The 11546-nt window shown below is 46.1% G+C and overlaps 2 protein-coding genes and 2 long non-coding RNA genes across 8 annotated transcripts in view; 3 read left to right on the top strand and 1 right to left on the bottom strand.

Annotated features, from left to right (window-relative positions):
• The window catches only part of efl1 (elongation factor like GTPase 1), an 88854-nt gene extending 84848 nt beyond the window's left edge, over window positions 1–4006 (top strand). For both annotated transcript variants that reach the window (XM_085908540.1, XM_085908539.1), the window contains one exon: window positions 3628–4006. In XM_085908540.1, the coding sequence (XP_085764666.1) occupies window positions 3628–3816 (189 nt within the window). In that variant the 3' untranslated portion in view covers window positions 3817–4006. The remainder of the gene's footprint in view (window positions 1–3627) is intronic.
• Window positions 4007–5720: 1714 nt separating this feature from the next.
• Window positions 5721–6916, top strand: LOC147058917 (uncharacterized). Its single transcript, XR_015065734.1, has 3 exons — window positions 5721–6238; window positions 6436–6774; window positions 6863–6916. It is a non-coding gene; the product is annotated as an uncharacterized LOC147058917 (long non-coding RNA).
• Window positions 6917–6999: 83 nt separating this feature from the next.
• LOC147058916 (uncharacterized) lies at window positions 7000–8312 on the top strand. Its single transcript, XR_015065710.1, has 2 exons — window positions 7000–7477; window positions 7587–8312. It is a non-coding gene; the product is annotated as an uncharacterized LOC147058916 (long non-coding RNA).
• A 1839-nt stretch (window positions 8313–10151) lies between these two features.
• Window positions 10152–11546, bottom strand: part of shcbp1 (SHC SH2-domain binding protein 1) — a 53170-nt gene continuing 51775 nt past the window's right edge. The window contains exon 13 of one of the 4 annotated variants that reach the window (XM_085908280.1): window positions 10152–11473. In XM_085908280.1, coding sequence (XP_085764406.1) covers window positions 11157–11473 — 317 coding nt within the window. In that variant the 3' untranslated portion in view covers window positions 10152–11156. The remainder of the gene's footprint in view (window positions 11474–11546) is intronic. The other 3 variants (XM_085908283.1, XM_085908282.1, XM_085908281.1) reach the window with 3 other exon arrangements.

The following is an 11546-nucleotide window of genomic DNA, read 5'->3' as shown; positions in this document are numbered from 1 at the left end:
GGGGAGAAAGTAGATTTGTTTGGTAAGGGAGAATTCTTGGAATCACTAGACATAAGATGAATAGTTTAAAGATGGAATGATTTTAGTCAGTCAAGAAATGTAGAAATTAGAAAGGGGGGGCTGCATTAGTCAAATATTTGTGGGTCTTGTAAAGAGAAGAATGTAGAGTTTTTGGGAAGGCAATCAGTAGGCATAAGCTGAATAGTTGGAACAGTTTGAATTGGTCAAAAAATATAGAAATTAGAATTGAAAAGTATTTTTTTTTATATATATATATATATATATTCGTGGGTATCTTGAAGCTTATGACCAGTAAAATATATGGACCCAGTTTTCCCTCGCCCGGACGCAGGTCACCGGGGCCCCTCTCTGGAGCCAGGCCTGGAGGTGGGGCTCGAAGGCGAAGGCCTGGTGGCTGGGCCTTCGCCCATAGGGTCCGGTCGGGCATAGCCCGAAAAGAAAACGTGGGTCCCCCTTCCCATGGGCTCACCACCTGTAGGAGGGGCCAAAGGGGTCGGGTGCAAAGTGAGCTGGGCGGCGGCCAAAGGCGGGGACCGTGACGGTCCGATCCCCGGCTGCAGAGGCTGGCTCTAGGGACATGGAATGTCACCTCTCTGGCTGGAAAGGAGCCCGAGCTGGTGTGTGAGGCAGAAAGGTTTCGACTAGACATAGTCGGACTTGCCTCCACACATAGTTTGGGCTCTGGTACAAGCCCTCTCGAGAGGGGCTGGACTCTCTTGGACTCTGGAGTTGCCCACGGTGAGAGGCGTCGAGCAGGTGTTGGCATACTTATTGCCCCCCCCGGCTGGGCGCCTGCACATTGGGGTTCACCCCGGTGAGCGAGAGGGTAGCCTCCCTCCGCCTTCGGGTGGGGGGACGGGTCCTGACTGTTGTTTGTGTCTATGCACCGAACGGCAGCTCAGAGTACCCACCCTTCTTAGAGTCCCTGGAGGAAGTGCTGGAGAGCGCTCCTTCTGGGGACTCCATCGTTCTACTGGGTGACTTCAATGCTCACGTGGGCAATGACAGTGAGACCTGGAAGGGCGTGATTGGGAGGAACGCCCCCCCCCACCCCCGATCTGAACCCAAGCGGATGCTTTGAGAATCCCCTGTCAGAAAGAGCTTCAACTCCCACCTCCGGCAGAGCTTTACCCACGTCCCGGGGGATGCGAGGAACATTGAGTCCGAGTGGACCATGTTCCGCGCCTCCATTGTTGAAGCAGCCGACCAGAGCTGTGGCCGTAAGGTTGTTAGTGCCTGTCGTGGCGGCAAACCCCGAACCCGCTAGTGGACACCGGCGGTAAGGGATGCCGTCAAGCTGAAGAAGGAGTCCTACAGGGCCGTTTTGGCCTGCGGGACTCCGGAGGCAGCTGACAGGTACCGGATGGCCAAGCGGAACGCGGCTTCGGCGGTTGCTGAGGCAAAAACCCGGGCGTGGGAGTTGTTTGGCGAGGCCATGGAGAATGACTTCCGGACAGCTTCGAGAAAATTCTGGTCCACCATCCGGCGTCTCAAGAGGGGGAAGCTGTGCACGGTCAACACTGTGTACAGTGGAGATGGTGTGCTGCTGACCTCGACTCGGGATGTCGTGAGTTGGTAGGGGGAATACTTCGAAGACCTCAATTCCACCGAAACGCCTTCCATTGTGGAAGCAGGGCCTGAAGACTCTGAGGCGGACTCTCCAATCTCGGAGGTCGAAGTCACTGAGGTAGTTAAAAAAACTCCTCGGTGGCAGGGCCCCGGGGGTGGATGAGATCCGCCCGGAGTTCTTAAAGGCTCTGGATGTTGTGGGGCTGTCATGGCTGACGCGCCTCTACAGCATTGCGTGGACATCGGGGACAGTGTCTCTTGATTGGCAGACTGGGGTGGTGGTTCCCCTCTCCGGGGACCGGAGGGCGTGTTCCAATTTCAGGGGAATCACACTCCTCAGCCTCCCTGGTAAGGTCTATTCAGGGGTGCTGGAGAGGAGGATCCGTCGGGAGGTCGAGCCTCGGATTCAGAAGGAGCAGTGTGGCTTTCGTTCTGGCCGTGGAACAGTGGACCAGCTCTACACCCTCGGCAGGATCCTCGAGGGTGCATGGGAGTTCGCCCAACCAGTCCACATGTTTTTTGTGGACTTGGAGCAGGCGTTCGACCGTGTCCCTCTGGAGGTTCTGTGGAGGGTGCTCCGGGAGTACGGGGTGCCGAGCCAACTGATAAGGGCGGTTCGGCCCCTGTATCACCGATGCCAGAGTTTTGGTCCGCATTTCCGGCAGTAAGTCGGATTCGTTCCCAGTGAGGGTTGGACTTCGCCAAGGCTGCCCTTTGTCAACGATTGTGTTCATAATTTTTATGGACAGAATTTCTAGGCGCAGCCAAGGCGTTGAGGGTGTCCGGTTTGGGGACCTCAGCATCGCGTCACTGCTTTTTGCAGATGACGTGGTGCTGTTGGCTTCTTTAGGCCGTGATCTCCAGCTCTCACTGGAGCGGTTCGCAGCCGAGTGTGAAGCGGTCGGGATGAGGGTCAGCACCTCGTACTCCGAGTCCATGGTCCTCGGTCGGAAAAGGGTGGATCCTGCCCCAAGTGGAGGGGTTCAAGTATCTAGGGGTCTTGTTCACGAGTGAGGGCAGGATGGAGCGCGAGATCGACAGGCGGATCGGTGCAGCGTCGGCAGTAATGCGGACTCTGTACCGGTCCGTCGTGGTGAAGAGAGAGCTGAGCCAAATGGCAAAGCTCTCGATTTACCGGTCGATCCACGCTCCTACCCTCACCTATGGTAACGAGCTATGGGTCGTGACCGAAAGAACGAGATCCAGGATACAAGCGGCTGAAATGAGTTTCCTCCGCAGGGTGTCCGGGCTCTCCCTTAGAGATAGGGTGAGAAGCTCGGTCATCCGGGAGAGACTCGGAGTAGAGCCGCTGCTCCTCCACGTTGAGAGGGGCCAGATAAGGTGGCTCGGGCATCTCATCAGGATGCCTCCTGGACGCCTCCCTGGGGAGGTGTTCCGGGCATGTCCCACCGGTAGGAGACCCCGGGGACGACCCAGGACGCGCTGGAGAGACTATGTCTCTCGGCTGGCCTGGGAACGCCTTGGGATCCCCCGGGATGAGCTGGATGAAGTGGCTGGGGAGAGGGAGGTCTGGGAGTCCCTCCTACAGCTGCTGCCCCTGCGACCCCGAAGCGGAAGAAGATGGACGGATGGATGGATGGGTATTTTGAAGGGGTAAATGTAATTTTATTACATGGCAATTTTGGGAATGTAGAAAATCATTCAATCACCGGTGATTTAAACGAGCTGAATGCTGTGAACTTCAAAAGGGAACAATGTAAAATGTTAAATGTGCCGTTGAGAATGAATGGTGAAATTTTTGCTGAAAATTTATGAATTTGGGGAAAACTGTTTTTGGGATGAAAAAGACGGTAGCCCAGCTTTTTTGTAGGTTCATCATCACAGATTCTCATCTTAAGGCGAAAGCTCCCCCCCATTGACATGAAATCATAAAATTTACATTATAAGTTACCAGAAATACCAGCAGAATTGCAAAATATCTGCATAGTGTTTTTCTTTTTAATAACTATAATATACTGTTGACATCCAATATTGCCATTGTAGAATAACACCTTTCTCCCTTCACACCTTCCTCAGGTGATCAGCAGCGATCCATACTGGGTTCCTACCACTGAGGAAGAATACCTGCACTTTGGGGAAAAGGCAGACTCAACTAACCAGGCACTCAAATATATGAATGCTGTCCGCCGCCGAAAGGGCCTGTATGTGGAGGAAAAGATAGTTGAACATGCAGAAAAACAACGAACCCTAAGCAAAAACAAATAGACCAAAAGTAAAAAGTCCTTTCTGCTCTACCAGATGAGTCCTTTTTTGCAGGAAGCAAAATGTTTGCTGCTCTGAATTTTTTAATGTGTTATCTATCCATTATGTAGTGGCACATGGCACCACAAATGTTGGATTTGGAAAGCAATATTTTATTGAACATTTCTGCTTCATTAAAAACATAATTAATTTTTTTGCACTTGTGTCAGGAATTTCTTTTTTTTTTAGGAGTCTGGGCAGGAAGTTTCCCAACCACTGTGCCACAACACACTCATGTGGCGTGAGAAATGTTTAGCTGGGCCGTGGGAAATTGTCCAAAATTAATTACAGAGCGCATGTAATCATTTCCAATTGCTTTTCCAGAGCAATAAACTTAGACAAATGCCTGCCTAAACAGGTGGGTTTTGAGGTGAGATTTAAGAAGTTCGATAGAGTCAATGTTTCTGATGTCCGGGGGGAGGGAATTCCAGAGGCGAGGGGCAGAGCAACTGAAGGCTCTGGCCCCCATAGTTGACAGATGAAATGAGGGGACAGTGAGGGTGATACTGGAGGCAGACCTGAGAGACCGGGTAGGACTGTGTACATGAAGGTCTGACAGGTATGGAGGAGCAAGGTTATGGATGGCCTTGAATGTGTGAAGGAGAATTTTATAATCAATGCGCTGTTTTATGGGGAGCCAGTGAAGTTGGTGTAGAATGGGAGTGATATGATGGTAGACAGTGGTTCCAGTGACAATGCGAGCAGTAGCGTTCTGGACCAGTTTCAATTTATGGAGGAGTTTTTGAGGGTGACCAAAAAGGATGGAGTTGCAGTAATCTAACCGAGAGGTGACAAGTGAGTGGACTAAGATAGCAGCGCTGGATGGGGTGAGTGATGAGCGGAGGCGATTAATGTTACGGGGGTGAAAATAAGCGGAACGGATAGTGTTGTTTATGTGGGTGCTGAATGATAGGTTGCAATCAAGACACCAAGACTCTTTGTCTGAGGGGAAGGGGAAACCGAGGAGGTGTCAATGGTGAGAGTAAAATATCATATATATATATATATATATATATATATATATATAATATATATATATATATATATAATATATATATATATATATATATATATATAATATATATATATATATATAATATATATATATATATATATAATATATATATAATATAATATATATATAATATATATATAATATAATATATATATATATATATATAGAGAGAGAGAGAGTTGGGGTTAGGATTGGAGTATGGAGCCCTCCCACCAGGATTGGGAACGTCGGAACCGACGTTCCCCCCGGGGAGAGAAGGACAGCGCACGGTCCATCCCCCCGCGGCCCGCCCACGATCACGGCTAGCCGGCTGGCGCTGTCTCCCACGGCGGACAAGCGTCCATTCACCGTCACGCTCGTACGGCATGATGTGGTGTGATAATAACCAAAGTCAAAGTCCGCTTTATTGTCAATTTCTTCCCATGCCAGGCACAGAAAGAGATCGAAATTACGTTTCCCACCGTCCCACGGTGACTAGACACAGTTACACAACACTCACATCAAATAGCACAAAGAGTAAAAACGAACAGACAAGAGCAACGAATAAGTAATAAGCAAATAACCCAAATAAATAAACAATAAATAAATAAATAGACAAATAAGAGCAGCAAAATGGAGCAAGCGCGCTAATAGCAGACAGCCAGATCATGGCGCAAAAGAACAGGACGTCATGTAGCAGAGGGTGGAAGGGGGAGGGAATTCAGGATCCCGACAGCTTGGAGCACGAAGCTGTCCCTGAGTCTGGTGGTGCGGGAGCGCAGGCATCTGTATCTCTTCCTAGAGGGCAGAAGTACAAACAAAGAGTGAGCGGGGTGACTCTCATCACACACAATCGCAGCCGCTTTGCGGGTGAGACGGGAGGCGTAAACTTCCTTCAGGGAGTGGAACCCCGATGATTTTACTCGCAGTGGTCACTATGCGCTGCAGGGCCTTCATGTTATACTCAGAGCAGCCACCACCCCACACAGCGATGCAACTGGAGAGGACGCTCTCAACAGTGCCACGGTAGAATAATAATAAAAATAACAGCAGGATTTGTTCATGTTTGTTTATTTGAATTATTCAAGTCGTTTAAAAAAAAAAGTGCCGAATAAAGTTGAATTTTTGAAAAAATAATCTGATATATGATTTTATTTGGCCAAGAAAAATGAAAGTGTGCACCGACAACGTTTCGGCCAAATCGGCCTTCTTCAGGTCTAGCACACTTAATTTCCAACACGAGCGATGCTGCTCCTCTGCTGTCCAAGTGTGGAATGAGCTACTTATTTCGCGTCACCCCCTTCTCACTCGCCTCACGAGCGGAGATTCCCCGGGCGGGGCTCGGGTTGAGCCAATCAGATGGCTTGTCGATTTTCAAATTTCGAATTCAAGGTAAGTATTTGTTTTTTTCTCTTTTTGTTGTTGTTTTTCACAAAGTGTCAAATTTTACATTGTTTACATTCAAATTCGTGTTTGCATTTAAATTCGCCAATTGTTTATTTTCAGGTCCGTGTTAACCGTCAAATTTTAGATTTGTTTATTTTCAGTACTTAATACTGGTTCGTTTAGTTTCAATGTCTGACTTGTAGGTTAAGATCTTCAGGTGAGTATCGGTCATGAACAAGGTAAGTGTTTGTTTACTTGAACCTTTTACAGTTTGCAGGGAAGTGCTAATGTTCACAAAGTGTCAGATTTTCCATTGTTTACATTCAAATTCGTATTTCCGTTGGTCACAAATAGTGTCAGATTATTCATTGTTTACATTCAAATTCGTGTTTGCGTTTAAATTCACCAATTGTTTATTTTGAAGTCCGTGTTAACCGTCAAATTTTAGATTTGTTTATTTTCAGTTTTAATTACTGGTTCGTTTAGTTTCAATGTCTGACTTGTAGGTTAAGGCCTTCAGGTGAGTATCGGTCATGAACAAGGTAAGTGTTTGTTTTCTTGACCCTTTTACAGTTTGCAGGGAAGTGCTAATGTTCCTTTGACGAGTTTCTCTGTGTCTTTTTGCTTCAGGTTGCAGGCGAGCGTCCCTTTCGCAGGTAAGTAGTCGGTCCAGGTAAATGGGTTAGGGGTTAGGGATTAGGGTGGGGCTGGGGCTAGGTTCGGATTAAGGTTAGGGTGGGTCTGGTACTAGGTTAGGATTGGGGTTAGGATAGGATTAGGGATAGGATAGGGTTGAACTCAGAGCCGCGGTGGCAGCCAAGTGGATTGGTGGAGCGACTCTTACGACTGCTGCGATGGCGCCACGAGGCTCGCCCTCCAGTGTTTTTCCCTATCCAACCGAGCAGGGTCCGACCATGTGATGTTGCGTTCCAATCCCGCCAAGCGGAGGGCCTCCGCCCCATGGAGGACGAAGTGCTGGACGAGGGGTGAGCCAGTGTCGATTTTGTGCATAATTTTGTACTTGAGTTGCATGAGTATGGTACCGAGTTTGGTTCTAGTCCCCCCCACATGCTTGACGCCGCATTTCCTACACAGCACCAGGTAAATCACATTTTTGGACTCGAGGGTGAAGCCCTCCTGGATCTTGATGACGGCCCTGTCACATGTCCTCCTAATAAAGGACAGTCTAGTGAAGTGCGGGCCAAGTGGATGAGCGTCCTTCGGCAATGCGGATGGCTCGGACGAGTAGGTCCTTCAGGTTTTTGTTTCTCCTAAACGCCGACACTAGTCTGGGGGCATTCGGTTTCCCCCCGGGAGACATAATTTGACTAAAATTCAGTTTGATTTTGTTTAGCAGGTACTTCATCCCCGAAGAGTAGGTGGACACAAACGGGATCGGGTCTCCAGCCGTCAGGGGCCTTCTTTTTAACCAGGTTAGGGTTAGGGGTTAGGGTTAAGGGTTAGGGTGTAGTGTCACATGTTTCTCACCCTATAGAATGACATGATTGAAGACAATGTAGTGTTGGGGGTTTAAAATGTTGTTGTCACACCTGTTTTAATGAAAATGCAGCCTGTATGTTGTTGCATCCTGCATCCTCCAGGGGGTTAATGAGATTGCAGGATGCACAGAGGTCGAGGGTGAGATTCTGGGTGGGAATGTGCCTGGACATGTACACACCTGTTATGTAGTGTTGGGGGGTTAAAATGTTGTTGTCACACATGTTAATGAGAGGGCGTGCTGGAGCCTATCCCAGTGGTCATCGGGCAGTAGGCGGGGGACACCCTGAACTTGTTGCCAGCCAATCGCAGGGCACACAGAGATGAACAATCATTCGTACTCGTGCTCACACCTAGAGACAATTTGGAGTGCTCAATCGGCCTACCAAGCATGTTTTTGAAATGTGGGAGGAAACCGGAGTGCCCGGAGAAAACCCACGCGGACACGGGGAGAACATGCAAACTCCACACAGGGAGGATTACGCAGTACATAGTGACGTATTCGGATGTTGGAAGCATACGCCTTCCTGAATGCAGCATGTTTTTCTGCTCCCGCAATCTTCATTAAAAGATCAGTTTTGCATGTCGCCGTCCTTATACATTTTGTACCTAGCGTGAGTGAAGAATAATACAGTAATGACATAGGTTTTTATAACTTCATGATCTGATATGTATTTCTGTGCACTTTGAAATAACAAAGGTTTGTCGATACATTGCCTGAATAGCATAACGACCCTTAAGGAACTATTTAATGCATGCTTATGTTATTCTAAATCACGGACACTGCTCAAGGTGTATAAGAATGTTCTGTACTTAATTATATCTTATGTTTTGATTCATGCTTGATGTGACGTCGTATTTTGCCTAATGCTAGACGCCAGCCTTGGATTATTACTGAAGGTTCTGGACAGGAAAATGTTTTGACTAATAATGAAAAAATATGGTTGGAAGCATGATTAAACCATGAATGTGACAAAGTAAGCAAGTACATGGAGTGTCAAAAGAACAAGTAAACAAATGCATGGTAAGTGGTGAGCAAGAAAATTGCATAGTCAGGGAACATTCATGAATTGATGTCACACCCAAAACTTCACATAAGTCTACAAAATGACAAAATTGGAAGGATGATGAATGGACGAGGTGCGACAGTGGGTGAAGTGGATGTATGTGCAAGAATGGAGGAGAATGTTTACAGGAAGGTCACTTGGAGATAAAACCAGCAGGTGCCAGAGGGAGAATGCCAGGAGGTAGACAGCCAAGAACCCGGTCAAAGGTGATCACCAAGGCCGAAAGACAGGAAGGAAAACAGCCCCCACCAAGTCAAACACACCAAATCGCCCATAATCAGCACCCAACCCCACGCAACCAGCTCTCACCGAACCAGCACCCACTCCCATGGAATCAAACTCTCCTGCGAACTCGCCCCACCCCCATAGATTCATCACCCATCAAACTCGGCCCACACAGTCATGCGCAACTGTATATAAGCTGACCAAAGAACCTTGAACAATGCCTTTTCTGAATGGAGACTTTCTGCTTTTGAGCATTGTCGCGCAAAAGGCCCACCGCTGTATTGTATCTTTCCTGAAAACAGAGCTTTCTTAACAAGAATTGTGATTGAATTCAACCAACCTGTGTAAGTAATTTTGTTTCAGTGTCTTAGTCTTTTCCTAAAACTGAAAAAGAAAACGAACATGCAGTGAGTAAATTGGATAACAGATGATTGGCTCTGGCTTTTGCCGTGAGGTGCGGCTAGCGCGCTTCCCAAATTGTAGACCAAATCCAACCCTCTCACAGGATGATACCTTATCGTCACCATTTGACGAGAAAAGGCGAGTGGCGGTGCTCATAATTCTACTGCGTTACATCGACTGAAGCGTCATTGCGCTTTTTTCGCTCCTCTGGAAAGCATGGATACCGGCCTTTTTTTTTTTTTTTTCATATTGGAAAAATATGAACTGCTCTTCAAAAACTGTTTATCAGCCACAGGAGGAGCCAGTTCACAAACACGTTCACGAAATGAAAATGCGCTACATTCAGTTCAGGTTCGTCCAAATGAACGGGTTTTTGTTCAATGAACTCGTTCAGGTACAACATTAATAACCTTACTGTTGTACCTGAATGAGTTCAATGAACGACTGTCATCTAACCATAACCTTTCATTTTTGTCTGGCCCTGATTATTTTGACAATTGTTTTTGTTTCTAGAGCTTCATAGAAGTTGTTTAACTGTTCAATTCTTTAATAATTTCATAAAAGGCCTTGTTTACAACTCCCGCTTGGCTGCAAGAAATTGTAAAAAAAAAAAATGTACAGAGCGTATTTTGACTCAGTGATGCAAAGGAACAGAGTCGCACCTTTGGAGGAAACAGCTGGCACACTTTCACGACCGCATAAGTTGTGCTTGTGCAATAAACAGTAAAACGCGAGGTGCTAGGTCGTCGGTCGCAGCAAAATAACCACCATGGTGAGTTCTGAATAACCTTGAATATGAATAGAACTGCCAAAATCAAAAGTGCCAAAATTAAAAGTGAGATCAATGAAAATATATGAAAGCTTGAAATTTCAGAACAAATAAAAAGACAAAATATTGTTCATCTCAAAATTCTATTTGCAAAGACATCAAGTGACTACAATTAAGTGACGCACATTTTACATCCAAGTTAAATAGGTGAATTGAATGCTTGTTCAGGGAAAACATTTGTGTATGAACAGATCAGAAACAACGTACAATTTTTACTAAATGTTGCCATGTGGAAGAATACCTTTTACTTTTTGTGAGCATCTCAACAGGGTCAGTCCACTCAGCAAAAACCAACAACAAAATACAAAAATACTGAACAATAACAGAAATTTATTCCTCAAAACAATTGTGAGTCAGTTTGTGAATAACAATATATTAAAAAGAAAACATTTGAACAGTGGCATTAGATTTTAGAGGCCAGGACGATATGTTGTAAAACTTAAAAAGTTGGTATCCGTTTGTATGACCTCGACAGTACGTTTATTGCCTTTGCTCGGTATGCTTCTTCTTTCTCATCCGTCTTGATACGCCTACTGTTGCCAAAATTGGTTGAGTCACATACAACTATTACACATTGGGATAGATATGTACCTTCACTACCTTGAAAATGCATAGTCAGGTCCACAACTATTTGGACAGGATTGTTCTGATTATGCCCTTAGACGTGAGCACAATGGATTTGGAATATTACGTGCAAAATGTGATTAAAGTGTGGACTTTTAGCAAGTTAATTACCTGATCTCAACTTAGTGAGCACAAAAGAGAACGCAAATAGCCCTAAAACAAGCAGAAACTGAACTGGCAGTAGTGAAGGCAAAAGTCCGGTGCGAAGCAGCGTCATGCACACGCGTATATATATTAAAGGGTTAAGTCAATTTGTAGATCAGAGTGTTGTTTGGATTTCTTAGTATAAAAAAGTGCCAAAGTCACCCATGCCATTGCGTTTGAACTGGTTTCCCTCAATAGATATGAATATCTTGTGGTCAATAATGTCTTGCAGAGCAAGTGTACAGGATGTGTTCTTGTTAACACTTGGCTGACGACAAAACTGCCAGTTCCTTGCAGAGTTGGCATTACTGTCTTGATGTGTATTCTCTGTCAATTTGGGTGGAGCGTTTTCTGAATTGCTTGTAATCTCGCTTGATGAGGGGATTGGGTGTCCAGCAACATTTTTCTGCAGTCCGTCTTCAAGCCTTTGCTCAACATCTTTTACTAGATCATCTAGAGGAAGAAGAAGAAGCTTGATTAAAAATAAAAAGTAAAAACATGATGATGAAAATAACGAGCATTTAGA

The sequence above is a fragment of the Syngnathus leptorhynchus genome, chromosome 3, assembly GCF_054491065.1.
Source record: "Syngnathus leptorhynchus isolate UIUO chromosome 3, UIUO_Slep, whole genome shotgun sequence".
NCBI lineage: Eukaryota > Metazoa > Chordata > Actinopteri > Syngnathiformes > Syngnathidae > Syngnathus > Syngnathus leptorhynchus.
Note: the sequence above shows the minus strand (reverse complement) of the source record. Positions and strands in the feature narration are given on the sequence as shown.